This window comes from Halichoeres trimaculatus, unplaced genomic scaffold (assembly GCF_033239565.1).
Source record: "Halichoeres trimaculatus isolate MK-OKI-2021-1 unplaced genomic scaffold, fHalTri1.1 fHalTri1_scaffold_23, whole genome shotgun sequence".
Taxonomy (NCBI): Eukaryota; Metazoa; Chordata; class Actinopteri; order Labriformes; family Labridae; genus Halichoeres; species Halichoeres trimaculatus.
This window is the reverse complement of record NW_027437201.1, coordinates 12878842-12902927: the sequence shown is the minus strand read 5'-3', so window position 1 is coordinate 12902927 and position 24086 is coordinate 12878842. Positions and strand designations below refer to the sequence as shown.

The 24086-nt window shown below is 40.0% G+C and overlaps 3 protein-coding genes across 4 annotated transcripts; 2 read left to right on the top strand and 1 right to left on the bottom strand.

The window, feature by feature from the left end:
• Nucleotides 1–1098: 1098 nt before the first annotated feature.
• Nucleotides 1099–7000, top strand: LOC141784933 (WD repeat domain phosphoinositide-interacting protein 1-like). The gene is made up of 12 exons (XM_074662910.1): nucleotides 1099–1503; nucleotides 2744–2826; nucleotides 3237–3406; nucleotides 3506–3602; nucleotides 3890–3987; nucleotides 4097–4189; nucleotides 4271–4341; nucleotides 5101–5208; nucleotides 5727–5891; nucleotides 5977–6084; nucleotides 6206–6345; nucleotides 6862–7000. Exons 1-12 carry the CDS (start codon nucleotides 1427–1429, stop codon nucleotides 6972–6974), a joined length of 1323 nt encoding a protein of 440 aa, XP_074519011.1. The 5' UTR covers nucleotides 1099–1426; the 3' UTR covers nucleotides 6975–7000.
• Nucleotides 7001–8446: 1446 nt separating this feature from the next.
• arsg (arylsulfatase G) lies at nucleotides 8447–18305 on the bottom strand. The gene is made up of 11 exons (XM_074662913.1): nucleotides 17532–18305; nucleotides 14358–14597; nucleotides 14044–14279; nucleotides 12388–12502; nucleotides 11263–11409; nucleotides 10432–10631; nucleotides 10278–10358; nucleotides 10069–10177; nucleotides 9618–9738; nucleotides 9414–9504; nucleotides 8447–9016 (listed from the first exon to the last, which is right to left on the bottom strand). The coding sequence occupies exons 2-11, from the start codon at nucleotides 14582–14584 to the stop codon at nucleotides 8736–8738; spliced, it is 1608 nt and encodes a 535-aa protein (XP_074519014.1). The 5' UTR covers nucleotides 14585–14597; nucleotides 17532–18305; the 3' UTR covers nucleotides 8447–8735.
• slc16a6a (solute carrier family 16 member 6a) lies at nucleotides 15825–23214 on the top strand. Of its 2 annotated transcripts, none has more exons than XM_074662907.1 (6): nucleotides 15825–16039; nucleotides 18302–18542; nucleotides 18651–18794; nucleotides 18895–19023; nucleotides 19393–20355; nucleotides 21776–23214. In XM_074662907.1, exons 2-6 carry the CDS (start codon nucleotides 18305–18307, stop codon nucleotides 22081–22083), a joined length of 1782 nt encoding a protein of 593 aa, XP_074519008.1. In that variant the 5' UTR covers nucleotides 15825–16039; nucleotides 18302–18304; the 3' UTR covers nucleotides 22084–23214. The 2 variants fall into 2 exon arrangements, with proteins under 2 accessions (XP_074519008.1, XP_074519010.1); XM_074662909.1 differs by having other exon boundaries at nucleotides 15825–16067.
• The last annotated feature ends 872 nt before the right edge of the window (nucleotides 23215–24086 follow it).

The window sequence follows — 24086 nt, the reverse complement described above, 5'->3', positions numbered from 1 at the left end:
TTGAACCTTAGATTACAATATTAAAAATAGCAATGGCAATAAGTCTACTGAAATGGTTTAACAAGTAAAAAATAATAATAATAAAACGAAAACAAAATTAAATAAGGACGGTGAATAAAGACACAAAATTAAGAGCAACAGAGTCATAACAAATCAGGTAAATAAAGAAGTTAAAATAAATATAAAAAAGTAGAAATGGGGCAAAGGTGGTAAGATGGCAATAAGAATATAGACTAATTATGGGTACTGCATTCCAAATGTTCCATCACGTTAAGTAAGCCATTACTACTCAACCCAACAGAAGTTGGGGCTCTAAGTAATAAGTAAAAATAAAGCCCATGTCTGAAATACTTTCATTACGAGTGTGCTTTCGGGTTTTGAAATAGTAGCTGGTCAAAATATACTTAATTCTGACGAAGAATTACATTAGATAAACAATTTGTGATGCGATTTGGAAGTAATTATTTGCCCACAAAATTTATGTGCCAAGGGATAAACAAGTGTTGATAGGCTAAAGGCAGTCGAGTAAATGGTAGCCCACAATAAATCCAATAAATTGTGGAGGGGCACATTTAAAGTGAAACAAAACAAATAAAAATTATAATATTTACTGGTGTTACAGCGGTGTCATTTATCATATCCCATTTGGTTTATTAACCAAAGACCAAAATCTGCCTGTACACCATTCACGTGTATGTCACATTGCGAGTATAAAACGAAAATAACAGACAAAATCAATTGTTATCAAAATTATATATATATATAAAAATAAATAAATAAACGTTGCAAATTAATACTTGAGCAATTCTGCTTACACACCTGGACAGTGTGGTTGATGTGCCCCCGTTTGCTGCAGACAATTAAAACTTGACTCGTATTTTATCCAATGAAAACATCAAAACATTTCCTCGTGATAAGACTGAAGGTATAATTGGCCAATCAGTCGGGGTTTTTCCCTGAATAGGCGGGTGTAACATGATTGACGAGCATGTTAACCAATTGTTTAGAGCGTTTATACAGTTCGACCAATAGTGACGCCGGAATCGAGGTTTTGGCATGTCGCAGTCAGCCAATCGTGATGCATCTCACAGTGACGCATCCACCCATCAGCTGTTTTTGTTTTGCTGTGTGGATTTTGGAAGTTAATAACATGATAACAACACTGTCGACTGACTAAAGTGAAACGGCTCATTCGGAATGTGTTGTTGATTATCTTCTAACTAATTCAGGTTTAGAATAGTTTACCTCGTGTGTAATGTGTTCGTTTTGAGCTAACCCTGCCCGGACATTCCTCACTCCGCAGAGTGTGAGCGTGGCGCTTGGAGTCGGGGGAGCAGAGGAGGGGAAGCGGGTTCCGGCGGGGATCGACCCGAGCCCAAGGCCTCCGACCTCGGCCGGTGAGAGGAGAGGGGATATAACGGCACGGATGGAGTCCGAAGAAGCACCGGACGGCCCCGCAGTGCACCGAGGTTTCATCTGTGCCTCGTTTAACCAGGACACCACGTAAGCGACTTGCGGGCTGGGCCCAGCATGAACTCAATCACCACCGTACACCTGACTGTTGCATAATTATTTAGTAGCATTAATACACCCGTTCATATCTTGTCTATTAGCAGGAGTATGAACAAAGCAGCTGTTTGTTTGAAAAACGCGTCTGTTTGCCTCATTAAAAATTGCAGATTAGTCCCCACCAGCCTAAAGTGAAGTAGGCCACTGTGTTAATCTTTAAGGCCTGTTGCATATTAAACTAGACTTTTTTTTACTAAACTGTTGACTGTATGAGGGCACCACTTTATACTTTGATTCTGAACTATATGTGTAAGTATTGTTTTCTTACCTTCACACCAGTGTACAGAAACAACTCATGTTAACACTTCAAACAGTACGGAGGTGTGTGGTTTTGTCAGAGGTTATAGCAAATTTACTTAAATCAGCTCTACGAACAAGGTCCCCTGTATACTTGCCCACTCGGTCATGTGACCACCACCTGTGCTGTAGTTGATCACTGCCAAATGTCAAGAGATTACAGGGATCCTGCAGAAATGCCTTATATGTTTAGTTACAGGTGTGCCCCTCTACATAAACATTCCCTGCAGCTTTGATTGTAAAACCAAACAGGTGGCCAAACCGTCTGTAGCCTTCCTATCTGTTTGTTATTATACTATCTAATCATGATTAGATAAGACGAGTTTGCTGATAGCTTTTAATGTAAGGTGTGTTGTCTCAAGAAGATAAAGCAAACTGGAAGAATACGTGTCATATATGGTTGCCTCCTGAGATGAGGTAAACAAAGGACATGACTAGTGACTGCTTCCTCATTCTATAATTACAGCATGACGGATGACTGCTCAGTTATCAGCAGTTCTGTGTATGTTATCTCAGCGTATACTCACATAATATGCAAGTATAGTAAGGGATCATGTAACATTTTTGAGATGGAAAATGATAATCAAAGCCTTCACCACAGCTTCACTTGCACGAAGCCCTTCTCATGTGTTAAGGGATAAGTGTAAGGGCGTGTATGATTATTTTCAACAGCAATAGTTTAATTCTAATCAAACACCTGCATTTATTTTCAGTAATAACAGCACAAGATTTTCTAAAATGTCATAGAGCTACAAAAACTGATATTTTGTGTGTGTAAATACAGATAATGAGCTCTAATGAGCTTTAATCACAGTTTTTGGGGGTTATTTCTAAAACTAAAAGCCAGCTCACTAATCTCTGTGTGCTTTTATCACAGCTCCCTGTCTGTGGGCACCAAAACTGGCTACCGGCTCTTCTCTGTAACTGCTGTAGACAAACTGGACTGCATCCATGAGGGAGGTAAGACTGGAATCTGAAAGTCCATAATGTCACATGACACTCTACCCCCCTTGCACAGTCATATCGTCCATAAACAATGTGCATACAGTTTGTGACAAAGCAGGAGCCCTTCCCTGATGAAGGATGACTGAAAGTTTTCATGTGGAAATGTAAGATGTTGTGTGGAAAAAGTGGTCATGCAGCTGCTAAGACTGTCCACTGTGCAGCTCAAAGAGAAATGAAACGAGTATGTTAGTTTTCCAGGGAAAAAGAAAGCAGTCAGTTTGAGGAAATGAGCTCAAAAGCTCTTTTGTTTTGAGACTGGCTGGCAGTTTCTCCTGATACCATACTTGCCTTTGAGTACACTCTGCATATACAAATTACACAGATAAGTGCACACCATATGCTGATATCTCTTGTGTCGCTTTCAGTGGAGTGTCCAGACGTGTATATCGTGGAGCGTCTGTTCTCCAGCAGTCTTGTGGTAGTGGTCAGTCTGTCCATGCCTCGGCGAATGAACGTCTACCACTTTAAGAAAGGTACTGAGATTTGTAACTACAGCTACTCCAACAACATCCTCTCCGTCAGGCTCAACAGACAGGTGAGAAGAAGAAGAAACAGACCTTACCTTTGCTGTGCTCTTCAGAAGTGATGCTTCTGGTTTTTCATGTTTCACACCTTGGCTTGTATCTCATGTCAGCGGCTGGTGGTCTGCCTGGAGGAGTCCATCTACATTCACAACATTAAAGACATGAAATTACTCAAGACCCTGCTCAACACACCGACTAACCCCTCAGGTACCATCAGGCTGATACACATGAATCTATTCTGACAAAGAGAGACTTAAAATAAATAAACTTAAGCTCTTTTCTATTCTTTTAGGGTCTGTGTGTGTGATTTTTCAGAGTTACAGTACTGTGGGTGCACAAAAACTCTGCCTCACCATTACCCAACTCCACTCTCTTCTCCCCATTTTTCTTGTCTTGTATCAGCTGTCTTATAAAACTTATAAAACTTATAAAACAAAAAAACAATCTGTCAAAAGATAATACCAATAAGTATTCTTCTCCGTGTTGCCTTGTAGGTCTCTGCGCGCTTTCCATCAACCACAGCAACTCGTTCCTGGCGTACCCTGGCAGCGCCACCATTGGAGAGATCACCGTCTACGATGCCAACAACCTGGTGAGGCTGCAGTGAAATTTAACAACACAATAAAACTGCTGCCTGTTAAACATCTCTTGAAATTCCTGCTGCCTCTGTTGTCATAATGAAGCACATTTTTGCTCTTCAGACCACTCTGACGCTGATCCAGGCTCACGACAGTGCCCTGGCAGCCCTCACCTTTAATTCCTCTGGCACTAAACTGGCCAGCGCTTCAGAGAAGGTGACAACTTGTTTCTGTTTCCCATCTTTTTTTCTGTTTTTATCCTTATCGGCATCTGTCTAACCACTTTCTCCTCATCAGGGCACTGTTATTAGAGTCTTCAGCATCCCTGAAGGACAGAAACTGTTTGAATTCCGCAGAGGAATGAAAAGGTAAGTGATCAGACTGAAGACAAAATTATTCACAGTGATCGTCTGTTTAAAAAAATGGACGTGACAAAAAGGTGTTCGATCCAAATGACCTCTCAGTTAGCCAGTGGTTATTAGGTCATTGATTTAATCCTGATGTATCTTACATAAAAAGTCTAAACTATGGAAATTAGTTGTGGCAGCATTAAGTTAATCACCAACTAATACCTACCCTTCAATGAAGGTTGCTAACTTTCCAAACAGGAAGTGATGATTTTTGTGCTGATGGTCTTGTTTGATTCCATGGATCATAAAAGAAACAACAAATATTAATTTCTGTGAGTTTCATAACTTGATAAAAACTCCTCACAGCTTTAATGGAGCTCTGTATACCTTGGTTTCGTGTTTTATCTTTAATGTTTGTACAGTGCAAGAAAGGTTTACAGGGTCAGATTCCAGTATGTGTACACGTAGAGCAGATTCAGATTTTGCACATATCTTAAAATCATATTTTAGGGTGCCTTCTCATTAAAAGTGGAGAGATGTTTTGTCAGATTGGACAAATACACCTTTTACTGCAGTGTGCCCACCTCACAGTCTACTTACTGCCCACATGTGCTCACTCTGTGCTCTCTCAGGCATGAGTGGAGTTCATGTGAGGAAGAACACAGTTTAGTAGTTTCTTTTGGTAGTAGTTTCTTTGGCAGTCATTTATTTTAATACCTTTAAAATCTAACCCACTGACTGTTTTGTCCTTTTCCATCTCCTTCCCTTGTGTTTCAGATATGTTAGCATCAGTTCATTGTCCTTCAGTGCAGACGCTCAGTTCCTGTGTGCCTCCAGCAACACTGAGACGGTTCATATCTTTAAACTGGAGCAGCACAGTCCCAGGTAAACCTAAAAAACACAATCAGTTTGTTTTTCTTGATTCTTAAAATGATTTGTTGTTTTGATCTCAAATCTGTGATGAACTTCCAGTGGATGCACACAAGGTCTAAATATTCGTGACACATTAAAGTTAAGAAATAGCAGCAGTGACCTACATTACAGATCTTAGGACTCAGTACAAAAGATAATTTCTCACAGTGAGAGCTCTCGATCTGCAGTGAATGTTTTCATCTGAAGATTTTATCTACATACATTTCTCTTGTGTTTGTTTTTGTTCAGAGCAATTTGCAGTGAAGGATTATTAATAGGAAGTGATTTGCGTGCTGTCCCTTTCTAACCCTCGCACAGTTCAGGAGGGGACAATACAGCTCCCTCTGCTGTTTTTATGATGTAAAACAATCCAGCGTTGTTGCAGTAATTTCATCAAATCCAGTCACTTTGTGTTATTCACACAATCAGAAAATAACCCATTCATCTCCACTGCCTATTTTGGTTTAACATTCTATATATTTTCTTATCAGTCAAGAGGAGGAGTCTCCCACATGGTCAGCATATGTGGGAAAAATGTTCACAGCAGCCAGCACCTACCTGCCTGCCCAGGTGTCAGACATGATGCATCAGGACAGAGCCTTTGCCACAGTACGGCTCAACATGTTTGGCCTGAAGAACATCTGTGCCCTGGCTACGTAAGAGAGAGAAAGTGAAGGACAAGAGAAGCATGTGTTTCAGGCAGTTCTGCAAAGATTCATTTTTTATCTTTTGATTTTTCAGGATTCAGAAGCTCCCTCGGCTGCTGGTGGCGTCCTCGGACGGGTTTCTCTACATTTACAATGTGGATCCACAGGATGGCGGCGAGTGTGTCCTGGTTCAAAAACACAGGTGTGTGTTATAAAGGGCTCAATTACGTTTAATGTCAGCGTGCTTTGTTTCAGTTGTGTCAGGTCTCTTTTTATTGCTGTGAATAAGGTTTTACCATCCTCTCTCTGCTCTTTTCTTACAGGTTGTTTGAATTTGGCGAGGAGCAGGTGGAAGAGAACGAGGAGGAGAAACAGGAAGAAGCCCCTCCTCAACCAGCTAGCCAATCATACGCGGCAACTGTGGCTCTCCCATCCACCCCTCCTTCCTCCACCACTCTGTTGGGTACAGTACTCTTAATAATTCTTCCATATCATAACTCATTAAATTCATTTAATGTCAAATGTAAATTTAAACCAAGGATGTGCTGCGTACTGTGCTTAAATCAGGAAATGTTTGGTTGATTTGGAGCCTGATTATCCTCCTTCTTATGAAAGCAAACAAAGGCCAGATTTTTCATACGCTCAGAGGATTTTTTGTCTTTCCCTATCATCATGTGTGAGGTTTCACAAATTTTGTGCATCTTATAAGATTTTAAACATCTGACAGTGTAGCCAGTAGCATGGGTTTGAATGATAAGGGAACTATTCTAGAAAAATGAAGAAAAAACATTTAATGAACCAGAAATGTTAATTAGCTACGATGGCAGCACACCAAAACACCTAAAGAGTAAGTTTTGTGACTCTAGCCTGAGCTGATTGAAACTCTCGTGCCCTGTCCAGAAGGAGCTGGGCCCATGGGTTGATTGTTATCATCATGTGCCCCCCATAACCTTCACTTGCTCTTTGTTTTTCTTCCCAGGTTACTCTGAGGAAGGAGGAGCCCAGAAAGGAGAGATCATCCCAGAGCACGAGTTTGCAGAGGGCCCTGTGTGTCTGGATGACGAGAACGAGTTTCCTCCAGTCGGCAACTAGAGTAACTGACCAAACCCCGCCCCCTTCCTGTTCAACATCCAATCCCTGCATAGCAATCAGACTAATTTGTTATAAGCAGGGACCATGGACTACAGTATTCCTGTGTTGAGATGTTGTGGTACCTCCACCTTTTCCACACGTACCTCTGATGGCTGAGGGTCAAATCTCTCCAAGATGTTACTACCTGATGTTTCTGTAAGTGTCCCTGTCCTTTTTTTGTAAAATTAAGAAAAAAAAACACTAAAAGAGAGTGGATGGTCCACTTATCCTTAGCATTACATACAAACAACATGCTAAGATTCTCAAAGTCCTACTGTTAACTTCCACATTACGCCCTCTACTGACAGTGTTAAATCTATTGAAGAAACACCAACTGTGCACATCAAGCAGCCCTGACAGTATAAACATAATTCATTATTATCACGGTAGCAACCAGATGAAGGTGTGGCGATATCAGAAGATTTGGAGAAGACTGAATTTAAGACACAAGCTGAGGAGGCAAGTGACAAGCACGACCCATGAACTGGTTGAGAATAACAGGCCAGATTGACAAAAGAGATTCTAAAACAGCAAAAATCTGATTTTCTGCTGTTTTTAATGAACCTCATTGCAAAAACATAATACCACGATCAAAACGGTGAAATTACATGACACAATGTTTAATTTCTGTCACTTAAAGCTCTAAAACAGTCTATAAATAGAGCATTTTTGTCCTTCAGACCACTGGAATCTCTGAGCTTTTCATTGGGCATTAAACATGTCGCCCCTCCAAAAAGACGAGCAGCAGCTCACACAAGAAGGAAGAGGTGTCTTTGAGTGTGGAGATGATCTACATCGTGATGCATGCAGTATGTATTTTGTGACTTGCAGGTGCAGCTGTCATACTAACTGTGGTGGCGATAGATGAGGAGTAACAAATGTAACCTTATGATTTATCTCAGAGAGACGTGAGGAGCAGTCAGCAGCTGAATGTGAAAAGCTTGACATGGAGCTGAACGAGACAAAGTTACAGGTCCTTGATTTTCAGAGATATCCTGAAGACCTTTTTATTTACGACGTGATGCTGAAACAGTTTGTTAACATGCCAGTCGTCATTTTTACTTTGGTGTATTAAATATTCTTTTGCAACTTGTTTTAAGTATTACATGTCAACGCATAGACTTACCATGCGTGAATATATTTTGAGGATTTTTACTGTGTGTATAATGTATATATAACATTTATATATAGTACTGTTGTACTAAGTAACATGGTAATACCATTTGATTTGCCAAAAGGTGGCGCTGATAGGACACCCTTACGCTGCATTGAGCTGTTCATTCTGGGGATTTAAACCAGGAACTGATTAAAGCTGAGACATGATCCAAACACTGTGCTGTGGAGTTTGTTTGTTTTTTAAAGAAAAGAAACAGAAATATATAAAAATACTTTTCTTACTTTACTTTTTGTGTAAAATCTTCTCCAACATTCAACAAAAACAAATAACATCATGGTTTTATATGTTGAATCACACTTTAAAACCAATTACTGAAATGTAGCACTTCATATTTTTCTGAGTTATTGATCAATCAAAGTCAAAGTGCGTCACTCTTGGACCCATTTGCCCTCTTTTGTTGTTTGTATTCTTCCCACTGCATCTGGACATTGTACCTCCCAAATACAAGGCTCTACAAACAGCTGAGCACGTCAAAAAGGAGACATCTGTCCCCACATCTGTTTGTCTCTTTGACTGTGTTAGTGTGCGTGTGTGATTTCCCACCCTCAGCTCAGCATGCGGCAGCGGCAAACAGGCTGTCTGGGGTCGCAGCAGGGCGTCGCTGAATCATTCGTGCTGTAATCTGCCGCGGACACTGACTTGTCTGTTGCAATGTCCCAAAGTAACTCCTCCCTCCTGCGAGCAATCCTGTCAGCTGCTGCTTGGTACTCGGGTGTCTGGATGTCTAAAGGTGTTTCCTCGGCCTCGTCATGCTCCAGATCAAATATCAACGGAGGGTCGTGGAGCTCCTGCCTTCCTGTCCCACCGCCACACGCCTCAGCTGCACCTTCAAAAGAAAGAACACATGTATTTAAAATGACATTTTTGGCATGAAACCTTTTGAAATTCAAAATGAGTTAAACAGAAAAAGCTGTGGAAAAAGGCAGAAGTAAAGTTCTTGAATCTACTGTTCACCTCAAAGTTAATGTTTGAACTTTTTGCTGTGTAAACAAGGACATTTAAACTTGTTCAAGTGTGATGTTTTACCAACGAAGTAACCGTATCAGAAAATTAACCTTAAACAGCCACTTTATTGGTGCTGCCATGTTGTCATTAATGTTCTGCATACTATCAATCAAAGTGGCAAGGAAGAATGAACCTTTGACTCACAGTAACAGCAAGAAAGACCTGAAATGGGGGGATGCTTTTTGTTGCACTTAAGAAACATGAAACCTTTATTTTACCTGTAATGTAGAAAGCTTTATATCTCCCCATCCGGACTGTCTGCAGGTCACCAAATCTCCCAGCAGCCCCACTGTTAGGATGGAAGAGAAACTGCAAGAAAGAGGAGAATAAACAAGTTCTGCAACCTGAAGCTAGCCCAAGATGATGACGCATAAAAAACATTTACATAAATCAGGAGAACAATGGTAAAAAGAAGATGGTACCTCATGACCACCTCGTTCACCATGCAGGAGAATATTCGTAGCATCAACACCATCATAGCGTTTATCTGAAGGGGGAGTAACTCCTGCCAGAGACAGAAGAGTTGGGAAGATGTCCATACCACTACAAAAGAGTAAAAAGGAGAAGAAAAAAGAAGAATTAGTTGCATTAATTCTCACAAACCAACATGTATATCCCAAGTTAAAAAAGGCCCAAAATAGCTCTACTTTTTCCTTTCAAATAGTGTATTTCAAGCTTGGGCTAATGCTAAATTGTCACAGTAATGATGCTAACAATCTGCGGTAGCTAAATCCGGACATTTGTTACAAGGTGTTTTGGAGAGCTAGAGTGTACCAACCTCTATGGAAATACAAACAGTTGTCTATTTCAGTGAAACTCATATTAACTCATTTATTGGATCTGAAGTTGTCTCTGTTTGTACAATTGGAGTACCTGAGCAGAGAGGAGCTGGTGGTGTTAGCAGGAATGGTCCCAGGCCAATAAGCCACTGTCGGCACTCTGTGACCTCCCTCCCAGGTAGTGCGCTTAGCTGAGCCTCCACCTAAAACACAGAAAAAAAGATGGTTTAAAATATAAAATCATACATAGCAGCAAAAAGTAACTGGATACATTCATTCTTTTTATAAAGTCAACGTTAGTACCTCTGCTGGTCTGCCACTTCCCCATGAAAGGTCCAACACTCCCTGCATACTGGCACTTCTGTTCCCAAGGGCCATTGTCACCTTAACACAAGACACACCCATGATCCAAACGTCCCAATAGAACTATAGTGAGTCATTAATAACTTCGACTGACCAGTGAACCAGATAAGGGTATTGTCTTTGTCAGTTTCATCTGAGGCGCTCTTTACCGCCCCCACCAGGCTGTCCATCTCTTGCAGGCTGGCAGCGTATACACTGCTGCTGGTGGGGGACACAGACAGAGACGGTGGAGGGGCCAGGGGAACGTGCATGTGAGCTAAAGCTAAGTACAGGAGATAGGGCTGGCCTCGATCCCTGAAAGACAATAATCAACAACGAGAAACCACATCAGACAACTTAAAGAGACAGAAGTTTCTTTTATTTCTGCTCAATGCAAATGAGCCTCACTTTCTATACCTGTTTTGAGGTTTGCTGGCATACGACATTACTGGTAAGAAGTGCGGTGTACTGTCTAAGCTTGTAGCATGTAACATCATCTGCAAACATTTTCTGTTTCAGTTTTTTGAAATGTTTCACTCCTTAAAGAGTCCATCATTTATTTCTGAATCTACTAAATGATCAGTTTGTTCAGTATGAAAATGCACATGATGACTTTTTGTCTGCCATTTTACATTTCTCTGAAGGATTGTGATTTCCCAGACACACGGCATTAAGAGACTTCAAAATGTCCTCACTAAATGAAAGCCTGCATACTTCTGAGTCTTGGTAGCACATGACTGGTAACCGCTACACTGGTTCACATGACTTTGAGCTATAGTATAAAGGACAGCTATTCACAGAGAGCTGCAAAAGGAGAGTTGTCTGCTGAATGCATTTTAATCCACTGACAACCCTAAAACAAACACAAAAATTTTTACAACAACTTTGATAAGTATAAAAAAACTTGAGCTAACTGTCCCAGTATAACTGTTTGTCAGTATTGTACCTTGCATTGTGTATAATCCTGGTTGCAGCAGATTTGTATTGTTCTGTCAGTGTCCACAGGTCGAGCGGCTGCTCCACAATGCTGCCGTTTTCCATCAAAGGGAGGCCTGCTTTGGAGTAACAGCCTCCATGTACGTTTCTCTGCAGTCTGAACCACGAGAATCACAACTATAAAATGACTGATAGCTCTAGGTGGCAATAAGTAAGTCATGTGACACAATTAGCCTGTGTTTACAAACACATAATGACAATACTACACATGCATTAGTCATTAAAAATTTCAGAGTCCAAACTTGTAAATCTTTTTTTTTCTGTGGAAGTGTCCATTACAAAACAATACCAGGAAGCAACCAGGGAAATGTGTGCTGGTGTATTGAAAATAATAAAGCTACAAAAAAGTATAACTAAGCCTGTAATGAGTGGGAAATTAAACTTTAAATAAAGACTGTAATGAGGGTAAGTAACAGTTGTAATTAAGGGTTGGTTTAGTGTGTAACAAGGGGTTAAAAAAGGTTGTAATAATGGGGCAGTGACGGGTTAGTCATGAGCATAAAATAGTGATGATAGAGGTTAAGTTAAGGGTGTAGTTAAAGGATAGCTAAGAGTTTAAAGTGTAATGAAGGGAGCCGGTAAAGAGCGTAATTAAGTGTTAGTTACATGCCAAATAATAGTGTTATAAAATCTTAGTCAAGAGATTAACGGATGGATTGACATTTTAGTGCTTGAGGTTGAGATGTTAAGAAGTTTTTTAGTAGTCTTTAACCTCCTCTTCACTCAAGCTGTGACGGCACACACTCTACCTGGAGATATAAACCAGTTAAAACATCTGAAAAGATCTCAAAAGTTTGATCTTTGAGTGAGAGTATCAAAGAAGTCTCATGAGTTTGAGCAGATTTGCAGGAAAAGATAAATACATATACTTGGAATAAGAAAAGTCATAACCCTCATTCCTGGAAAAAAACTGAATGGGATGACATTAAAATAAGGAGCAGAAAATAGAATTTTAAAAATAGAAACCAACTGGATTTCAATCAGATGAAATACTCAGTGAGCATTTCAGTATGAATAACTTGACAGTAGATCAACCATAATTTTGTTAGGAGAATGACAATGTTTGGAATCATGCCTGATCACTTGTGGTCCACAGGAGACACAGGGAGGACACTGAGGCAGGTCATATCCTGGTCTGTCAGTGCAGCCCATGTCATTACTATAAGGGATACCCAAGTAGTAGCTGAAACCTGCCAAAGAGAGATAAACATGACATTCATTCTGTACTGTCAGCACATTAAAAACAGGTAAATCAACTGCTTTAACACATTTTCAAGCCAAGCCTTCATTGTTTTCCTTCAAGATTTCTAAGGCAGGTGCTGAGCTCCCACATCAAACTGTAATTCAACACCTCAAACTTTGATGAATTTTTGATATTTTCTTTAGCCTAACTCAAAGTCGAACTGTAATCTTATATTTAGTCTGGTTCTTAGTGACCTGTTTGAACAAAAGATCTAAGACTTCCAAACACCAGTGTCATCTATCTGGTGTCAGTTCCTTCTCAACAAACCTAAAAACCAGTTTCATGCGGCTCATACCGGTTCATGGAGACAAGTTTCTGTTTTACTGCTTGGTGTTTTTTGTTTGATTAAAAGTCATCACACCCTTGTGCTGTGTCAGTGCCAAATAGTTTCCAACACAAAGGAGTTTGTGGTAAACGCTTGATGTATTTGGGAGAGTTGAGAGAGTTTTTAAGTGTGTGTTCTCTTGTCAGATGTTAAGGCGTTTAGGAGTTTCAAGGCTCTTTATAGACCATAGAGGAAAAACCTGAAAATCTGGTGGCATCAAGGTCTTAAAAATTTAATCACTTCAACATCATTCCTCGTAAATTCACAAACAACATTGTGTTTGTAGGTACTCAAAAGCAGTGAGTGTTTGAGGTGAAGAGGGGGATGAATGGAAGGTTTGGGGGGCTTCTTTGACAGGAGGTGGTAAGAAGGGACTCAGTGTTTAGTCAGCTGGAAGCCAAAGGTCAGGGGCAGGTCTGTCGCCACATTGGACACAGCTGCAGACAGTTGTTTGCTGTGTTATCTGTTCCCTGCAGTGAGGTGGATCAGTCAGCTCACACACACACAACAAAGCTGTTGTGACCTAGAGAAAGTGACTGACGCCAAAACACCGCCTCAAGGCTGGACTATTAGCTTGGAACAGGTTTTAACTTTAAAGTGTCTAAGTCTGCAGCATTTATGTATGTATATAATCTTATAAAACTCACTCATTTACATGCAACTCTTATTCTAAATTCTTGTATTTTAGTCAGCAAAGTGAAGTATCTTGCAGTTTCTCATTCCTCTATTTACTTACCCTGTTTGGTTAAAAAGGTTTTGTTTGTACAGTTTTTGTCCTAAAGGGTACCAGGGAGTCAAAAAAGCACAATATAGCCAACAGAGGCAGGAGGACTTTTTAATGCCCCTGAAATTTGACTCATACCTTCCAAAAGCAAGAAAATGTTCAGACTAAAAACCTGTTCTCACAAGTTTACTGTGGTGGTTCTGTAAGAGCAAAGCCCATTATTTTAGCTCAAAAAGCACAAACAGAGAACAGTGAAGAACAAACTTAAAAAATCTGGCCATAAATCAAGTTCTGGTGGATACCATGTATCTGTCCAACATAGCAAGTCAATAAGTTCAAAAGCTTTCATTGTGTTCTACCAAGAAAAGGAAGCTTCACAATGATTCATGAGATGTCAGAACATGAATATAGTGTGGGTTCATGTAAAGCTCCCTCTTACCTCTGTTAGTGGGACGGTATGGTCCATTGTGACCAAGATGCCACTTCCCAATCATGGCGGTGTAATACCCTGCCTTTTGCAGCAGCTGAGGAAAGGTGACTTCAGACAGAGGCAGGCCAGCCACCGAGCCTACAGCAAAGTTATGAGTCACTCCATTTCTGAGGCCGTAGCGACCGGTCAGGATGGCAGCACGGGACGGAGAGCAGGTTGAGGCTGGAGAATGGAAATCTGTCAATCTGGGGGTAAGCACAGGAAGTGACTCACTTTATGAAAGGGCAAACATTTTAGCTTCTTTACAATAATCAATGTTCTACCTGAGTCCCTGCTCAGCCATCAGGTTCAGGTTAGGTGTGTGGTTTGCTCTCCCCTCAGGCTGGTTAGCATCCAGGTCATACCAGCCTATATCATCTGCCAGTATGATGATGAAATTTGGCCTTTTACTGGTTATAATGACATTTCTTTCTGGCTGGTGCACATTGTAGAGCAGCACACTACACATAAGTATCCCAGACAGAAAGAGCCAGGTGAAAGCTTCCGCCATTCCAGGTCAAGATCTGCAAAGGAGTCACACAGATTTTATTTCAGCACAGTTTTATATTCCACATACTTTACACACACCTGGTTATTTATTTACAACATGAAAGGAAACCATAAAAATTTCAGTGTACTACAAACTGATTCATGTTTAGTAAATACCTCTTATTTCATCCACAGTGCATTATTGGTGTCATTTTGTTTTCCTGAAAGTAAGTCTGTGGTTCTATGCTATAAACTCACAACTGCTATCTCAATTGCTGATCATTACTTTGTCCTGCAAGTTTTGGTGTACTATTGTTTTACAATGTCAATTTTACTGCGATGAATTGAAAAATAAAGAGAAGGAAATAAAGAGAAAGTGTGTAGGATTAGATTCATAACCAAGTACCAGCCAAATATTGTGTAAAACCACAATGTTTAATTTGCTGTTAACTGAAAAAGAACTAATCATACTACATTTAAATACAATGGCCCAACCAAAGAACTTGATTTCTTGAATTTCAAGTCTACAAGAAACCAGGCCTCTGCATACTTACAACCTGTTTCTCTGAGGATTCAAACAACAGAGTTGATAAAATCAGATGATCCTGGTAGGAGGGACTCCTGATTGGTCTAAAGACATTTGTTTTGCTTGTTGTCTGATACTCAACCAACACACCGGTACATCAAGCTGAGCATGTATGTTGTCCTGTAATAGTGACGACTCATGCCCCAAATAAACTAGAACCGCCTTAATCAAATATTTTCAGTCCAAGTTCAGTCAAAACAGAGCAGATCCACAGCCAGTGAGGCAATTATGTAGGGAACAAATATGATCGACAGGTGCAGTCAGGTGGTTATTGCAGGACGTGCAGCATTTGGAAGGTAACTGTTCTTTTGTTGTTATAATTATGGTATGGACAGTCAAGGAGTTCAGCTGTAATTTAATTAGTGACAAAAGGTGAATCTGGCAGAAAAAACTAGACACAGAAAAATTCAAAGTCACAATGAACCTCACTCATTGTGAAATGGGAACATACTTAAGGGTGGCCAGCTCAAGTTTTAAAGAATCCATAGACATTTTCAGGAAGAAAGGTGTAAAGGTTTGTACGTCTATTACAACACTGAGCTAGCATTCGTTTTCTCTTCACACTAGACATGACCCCACCAGCAGTTAGAGGGGAGTGGGGAGTCTACAGACATGTTGACAGAGAACTGGCTGGATCCAGATCTGTTTAACCCTTCACCCCCCCGAAATTCATGAATAGGAGCCTCTATGCGGCAGGGCATGGCAGTACGTGTGTTTGCTTGTGAGTGTCTGGACGTGTCCGTGATCAGTTTGGGGACCTCTACATGTGGGAATATGAGATTGTAAAATTTAGGGGCTCATTCACGCCGCGCGCGACACGAGCGGGATCACCGCTGCGGTACACGAGCGGAGGAAGGATTTCCGTCTAATCGGCACGTTAGCAACACACAGGTGAGACGGACCGCAAACAAAACCACTGGTTAGTTATACGGCTACATTTCATCTAATGACCCGTTGTATGCATCATTGTTTTACTACGTAGCTCTTACAAGCGACTCACGAGTACTTACGGAGTGTGTGTAGCAGTTACTAAAGTCACTCGGTCCGCTGTGCACGAGCCGCAGCCGGACCGGTGCGTTGCGTCAGCCGCACGAGGACTGGCATATGGCCCCGGCTGCTTAATATGGACACCCCCTCCGTGCGTTTCGAACAAAGAAACCCGTTTCTCACCTGTTTTGAACAAAGTAAACGAGGACAAACTAGAACTAATAAACTACAAAACATAGTGTAAAAGATTCAGACCCCATGCTGTACTTTCCAATACATAAAAACAGTGACCACTGTGATTTTTTTTACTGAGGTGGATATAAATCTATACCTATAGGTGGTAAGTGCAATTTGACGACATTTTTTGGAGCTGGATTCTCACATAAATAAATAAGTTTGGGTTAACCCTTCCACGTGTGTTTATTTTATCACCTCAATTGCAAATCATAGTACAGGTACAGTTCAACTTCTGACTTTTTCATTTCAGTTGATTCACCAAATTCTACTTTTGTATAAGACCAAACCCATGTTTACATTTCTATAAAGTGGGTGGAGTGGGGTTACAGGAAGGACGCCTGTGTATTTCTATTTGCTGATCAGGTGTAACTATTTATTTGGATGTGTTAATTTCACCTAATCTGTTCGTGGAAATGAACACAAAAATGTAATGGTCCATTGTTTACACAAGTGAAATCTAGAGACAGTGCTTTATATGTTATTAATTCTTTTCAATATCCGAGAACTCACTCTTGGTTGACACAGTTGAACAGATGGGTCTGGGCTGGTCTTAGCTTACACTAATGTGAAGTTATATTACAGACACCAAATACCTGAAAATAACCAGTATAATAACCAAAATGAGGCACGTCTTTGAAATTACACTGCTCTTGCGGTTACACTGTGCAGTCAAGCTGTCTGTACTCCTCATATCAGAAAACAGTACCACAGAGATGAACTGTCAAATTACTTTAAACTTAGCAGTTGGTGTGTGGAAAGCAGGTGGATACAAAATGATTAGCAGGTACTGTTACTTAATATTGCTTAGTATATATAATTAAGTTAAACACCAAACTACCTGGTTACATGGCAGAAAAGTTCAGTACTTTTAATAAGCACAGGAATATCTCAAAACATTCCAAAAGCTTGTGATGTGGCCCTGTCTTCTTCAGTGGGCTTTGGCATTGAAAATTGATTAGATCCAACCTTGGGGAGCTAAACTGTACAACAGTTTCAGATCACCCTCTTGACTACCCGGCCTCGTTGGTAACAACACTGACTGTATACACATTCAACAGTACAGTGGTATGTTTTTGTACTAGAAGAACATAAAGGTGCTCAGCTACGCCACTCATGAGCCTGTTTTCATGTTGAGTGTCGAAATAAGACCTTACCTTACCTCTTTCAGCGAAGTAGACGGATTCAGGTAGTGAAAAATCAGAGTGGGTCCACACATCCCACACCTAAGTAGCTTGTTTGTGCACAGCTGGTGCTTTATAGTGGTTGGCCTTAGCTTGGTGGTAAGTGTAAAAACTCTACTTTTTTCTTTAAGTTGTCGATACTTATGCAGAACTTGAAAATAAATGTGCCCCAATTAATTTTACAACCCCCTCAAAGGCTCTGGGCAACATTTTCGTTGTTTTTATGATTTAAATAACTGAAAAAAAACTCCTCACTTTGTTGCAGGCGTTTATCAGGGCCGCGAGGTAGCTAAGCTAAAGTTGATGCGCGTGCCTTTTGTGCGCGTGCAAGTTTCGAAGGACTCTAAATCTTCCTGTTTACTCAATTGTATGGTCAAAATAACTAAAAACCATTTTAATTCAATTTTCACGATACCTTATAAAACTAAGAATTTCTATGCCTTACACTTTTTTTTCCACTTTTTTTGACGTGCGTTTTCCTGCTATATTTCAATGTGTCCTATCATAAACGTTTCACGACATGTGGCTCTGAAAAACCTCAATCCCAAAGTAGAGCATGTATATTACTTTGGACCATGTGTAGTTAGCATAAAACACAGTTCCCACATGGCACTTTAAAGAAGCATTTAGCTGAAATACATCAAACACAACAATACTAAGATATTTTTAGCACTTGAGTGATGATCAATTTTATAGTTTATAATTTCCTACCACTGCCAATCACAAAATCTGTCCTTCCTTTTTGCAGGCCATGGCACTGTTTCGATTAAAAGGACCACGTTGCCTGGGGCCCAATGTGTACCCAGAGGCCCCTGATGGTGGCTGGGGTTGGGTGATTGCCGTAGCCTTTTTCACTGTGGAAATTTTCACCTATGGTACCATCAAAATCTTCGGCATTTTTCTCCAGAATCTAATGGAGGATTTTGGAGAGAGCAACAGTAGGGTCTCATGGGTTGTTTCAATCTGTGTGTTTGTTATGACCTTCAATGGTGAGTGCAGTTAATGAGTAAAGTTCAGCGCAGACTGAAATGAGAATGAATTTTCCAAGAATGACTGTCACAGTCTGCCCTAAACAGCTGTTTTCCTTTTGTCTTCAGCTCCTCTCTCTGCTGTGATGACTAACCGCTTTGGGTTCCAGCTTGTTGTTATGTTGGGAGGATTTCTTATTTCTCTTGGTACTATTACCACCAGCTTCACCTCCTCTGTCAACCAAATGTACATCACCTATGGATTAGTTGCAGGTTTTGTATTCCCCTATTCTCCCCTTCTAACATTAAAGACCACTTCAAATTGGTATGTTTCAGCTTTGCTACAATTTCAAACTCTGTTTCTCGACTGCAGGTATTGGCTACTGTCTGACCTTCCTGCCAACTGTGACTATCCTTTCCCAGTACTTTAACCGCAGACGGTCTCTGGTCACAGCTGTGGCTTCATCTGGTGAAGCTATGTCCATTTTTGCCCTGGCACCAGGTATGTGTTAGAGGCTCCATTGTTTTTTTTGTGTACACAACTGTAAAAGACAATGGTTTACTGGGAATGCTATTTTGTCCTTTTTGGCACACTGTAGTTAACCCACCCACACCATTTGATGAATAAATAACATCCTCACTGCAACTTTATACATCAAATAACTGAATTACTGGATTACTTAATTTTTGAGCTACCACCTTTGAGCTAAGCATACAGGTGCAGCTGACTTGACAACATCTCAAAAGCCCACAGAGCAATGTCTTCAAACCTGCCATTTCCATGCAATCTTTACACAACTCAGCTCTTGAAAATTTCATTATTCAAATTCTGGTCGATATTGATGAGCGTTTACCTCCTCTTATCCTTCAGCTTTTTCAGCACTGAGGGACCGCGTTGGCTGGCGACACACTATGGCAGTAATTGGAGCCCTCCAAGGCATCCTCATCATCTGTGGTGCTCTTCTTCGGCCGATTGTCATCAAACCCAGAGCGACCCAAAAAGAAGAAACAGACACATCGTCCCCAAAAGAACTGGAAGCCCTTGGTACCCAGGAGAAAGCAGAGGCCACAAACCCAGAGAACAACATCTCACATGAACAAATGACCTCCTACAGTCAAGAGAATAACCTCACCAGAGGCTCTGTGAGCACTGGAGACTCAGGTGTCCAGTCCCTAAAGGATGCAGAACACAGAAGTCAAGAGGAGAAGACTTTGCTGTACAAAGAAGAAGCTTGGTCATCAGTGGAAGGAGAAAGAGAAACAGAAGAGAAATGCAATCACGATGCAGAGAAACAGTTAGTAAATGATGAACACAAACCGTGTGATGAAAAGCTATCTTTAAAGACCACAAAACTTCTGGATTTTTCTGTCCTCAGGGAGTGCAGCTTTATCTTTTATTCTCTGTTCGGACTGTTTGTCACACTTGGCTTCTTCGCCCCTCAACTCTACGTTATAGAGCTGAGTGTGAGCCGAGGTGTGGAGCGGGACCGGGCCACATACATGCTCTCCACCATGGCTGTGACTGAGATCTTTGGACGACTGATAATCGGCTGGATCCTGACAAGGGAACGCCTGAGGAAAAATAAGCTACGTGTGCTTTTGGTGTGTGTTATTTCAATAACTGCTGATTTGGTGGGATTTACCCTGGTGACTGAGTTCTATGGCCTGGCTGTGTGCTGTGCGATTTACGGGTTTTTTTTGGGAACGCTGACGAGCACACACATCCCCATGCTGGCTGAAGATGATGTGGTGGGCATAGAGAGGATGTCATCAGCTGCTGGTGTTTATGTTTTCATTCAAAGCTTTGCTGGGCTGGCTGGACCCCCTCTTGGAGGTGAGATTAAAACTTATAATCTAAACCAAAAAATGAAACAGACAAAAAAGAATCACACTCTAACTCTCAGAAGTCAGAGGTATCTTAATGCCAATCCTATTATATAGATCTAATATGCAGAACAGCAACTGACTCCAAAATAATTGTCACAGTCAAATTTATGAGACTTCCTGGCAGGACAACTCTAGTATTGATAACAGTAGGCTATCAGAAATGCTTCTGCCAAACTTAAAAGCATCTTTGTGTATCTATGAGCACTGAAGCCAATGAGCTTATCTTGTGAATTAAATCTGTAACCATTAAAAATGGCTCTCTGAAACCATATCCTACATAGCAATGCCATATAATTTGGTTAAGTATCAAGAGACACCAGCAAACAGCAATGTAGTGCAAGTACAGTTTAAATATTTTGTCAGAGTAAGCCTAAAAACCAACTATTTGTGTTTTACTGGCATTGAAAAAGTTACGTTAATAAGTTAAATTAACTAATCTTATTTTAAATTTTTCAATTTTAAGGACCCAGTCTTTTTCTGTAGAATTATGACTGTAATCACAGAAAACTTGAATTCAAGAAATATTTGAAAATGAGTCAGACCTCTAACTGTGGTATCAAAATTCTGACCTCAGAAAAAAATCTTAATTCAACTTTATTGTCAGGTTTTTATTTACTCACTTCTATATCATTTATCTCAGGAATTTGCAATGAGTATCCCTTGTCTTGTGCCGAGTTTATAGTGTTTGGTCAATTTAAGAAAATATTACTGATCAATAATTTAAATGCACAAATAGGGCTTTAATAGGGTCTGCTGGCTGAGCTGCAAATGTTACTGTGCTGGTTCACATTCCTACATAGAACTGCAGTGGCCAGATTACAAAGATGGCATCATAGGAATTGCACATGCATTATGTCTGGCAGTTTTTATAAGTAGGGGTTAGATTTGCTGTCTGTGTGAAAAAGTTCACCCTTTTTGCACTTCTCTTTTCTTAAGTTGAAAGGCCTGCTTCAGACAGGTTAAGATTGAAGCATGTTACATGTTGTTACATTTGATGCTGTCAGATGCTGATATCCCAATTTAACACTTTTTTACAAGAATACTAGGAAATGCATTTCCCAGAATTCTGCTGTATGATTACTTTCATTTGACTTCTTGTGAAAAACAGGACTCCATTTTGTTATGCAGGCTTTCTAGGAAATATTTACGATCTCTAAATGGGAAACCACCCAAATGATGTCACTGTGACATCATTACAGTTTATTTTTTCCATCCTGTTCACAGCCTTACAAGAACTTTGGAAGTGTTTCACAGGCTGAACTCCACTTCTCTAAACATACACAAAAAGAAAAGTGAGATTTGAAGTTATCAGTGGCTAGTTAAACACTTGTTTAAAACACTTGTATTAATCCTCCTCTCTTTCCAAGGCGTGCTGGTGGATGTGACTCAGAACTACGGATCAGCCTTCTACTCCTGCGCTGCTGGCATGGCAATCAGTGCCTTGTTTCTGGGTTTGGTGAGACCCGCTAAGAGAGGATTACTCTGTGGGAAAAGGAACTCAGGATACCCTGAAGACAAACATGAACACCAAAAGGGCTCAGAGGAGAAAGCAGCAGCACATACATCGGACAAACGACAGGACAGTTCAGAGGACTGCACAGAAGTAGACGACATCTCCATCCACGACCAGGAAGAGGCCACTAAAGATGATCAGGAGGTTATAAGCTTCGCTTGAGCTGACCAGACAGTTGAAGGGTTAAAATCTATTAAATGACTGTTACCTACAAGAACAAAAATGGCATGACTTCTGTCAGAAGAAAGACCAACAGACTGTTTTATATTCATATTGAGATGTGCCTTACATACCTAATGTACCAAACCTCCAATCACGAGTCAGTTTATTTAATTTATACTTTTTAAGCTTTAAGTGAATAGGTTTTTAATATGATGGTGCAGTTAATTAAGAAAAATGCGTGTAAAAATGGATTTGTTATAAGTGGACCATAAGTGATTCAGTATCACTTGAGATGATTCAGTTTGAGCTATTCCTGAATATAAAACTGATACTTGATAAACTTATTACCTGCTGGGCATCAGTACTGTAATGATAAGCAGACAATGTGATGTAGCTGCAAGAACTCTAAATCGCACATATTCTGTAACACATGTTACAGAAGATGAAAGCTCAGGTGATCACACGTGATTTACAGTATCTTTTTTTAATCAAGCTGTGGCCAAGCTGGCATTGCACTATTCTTTGATAACAGACTCAAAGTATTTTTGTAATAAAATCTGAACAGATCACAATAAAAGAAACAGTGATTTGAACCTCTAAGAGTGCACCGTGCTTATTTTTATCCTTACCTTTAAAACAACTTCTTTAACTGCTTTTGTGTTTACAGTTTATCATTTAGTTGAGAAATATTTGACAAAAAATAAAGATGCAACAAACAGCAAAGAACACATTTCACTCTTCACATTAAGGCAGATCTAATGTTCATGATTAGTGTTGTAGTAAAGACCATCCTGACTGAAACCAAGACATTATTGAAACCAGAGTGCAGACATTAAGTGAACATTGAAGTTTCTCTATTCTGATATTTTTTATGCTCTAATATTTGTCTCTTTGCACTGTTTTATCATTATTATTTGGCCTCATGTTTTATTTTTTCATGGTGAAAAACTTGACCCTTACCTGTTTACATCCCAAAATGTGTTCATTCGTTTTTGAGTGATAATGAAGTAAAGAAGTCAGATTTTTTTTGTATGTGGGACCTTGATTTTCAAAGGCACAGAACAAAGTTTGATGATGGACGTATATGATGATATAAGCATGGTCACTTTCCCGGCCTAAATTTTAAATAAATAATAAATACAACACTATTCACTTGTTTTTCTTCCAATGTTACATGCTTTTGTTTCTCATTTCTGAAGCCACTGTCAGAAACCTTCTATATTTGTGTTGAATTGTGTATTTTTCATGTGTCAGCAGCTTTTTAAAAAAGCTATTCCTCATGTCATTAAAAAGTAAAGTGTATATTTTGGTAGTTCATAAAAATATAGAATGGATTACACTTGAGTTATCACTTGTTTTTTTGTAGGAGAGGCATTAATATGAATTTTAGTCTGTGAAGCACTGGTTAAAAACTTCTCCCAGGAGCTTTAAATAAATATTACTCATTATAAACATGACAGCCAAATGAGTGCATCTGTGCAGCACTAATTTCAGACGTCTTACTTTAGCTCATTTACTTTGCAGTATGTCCAAACATCTGCGTAGCCACAATCTGGATGTGTGAAAAGCTTCAATGGGTTTGGATAGGTAGCATGCAGAATGACACGATGTTGGACTCTGATCCTCCTCCATCCACTGCAGTAAGGCCTGTTGAACACAACAAACACAAACATTAATGCACACATCTGTTTTAGCTATGGCGTGTTAAAATCATCTGAAAGCTGCTACCTCAATTGAGCTATCTCTAATAGCTTACTTTTTGTATCAGTAAATCTGATATTGTTTACTTTTGAGACTCAAACAGGAGTCTGGGTATTTTCTGAAACTTGAACACAGCACTTTGACAAAGGTCACCAGGTGTAAAACATATCTGTCAGTACGTGTTAGGTCCAGTCATTAAAAATGAACTTCCTGTGAACTATTGTGTGTGAGGCAACTGAAAAATGTTCCCACTGTGTTGCCTGGGTGTTTCTAGAAAGTGGACTGTAATAATCAGGATTAAT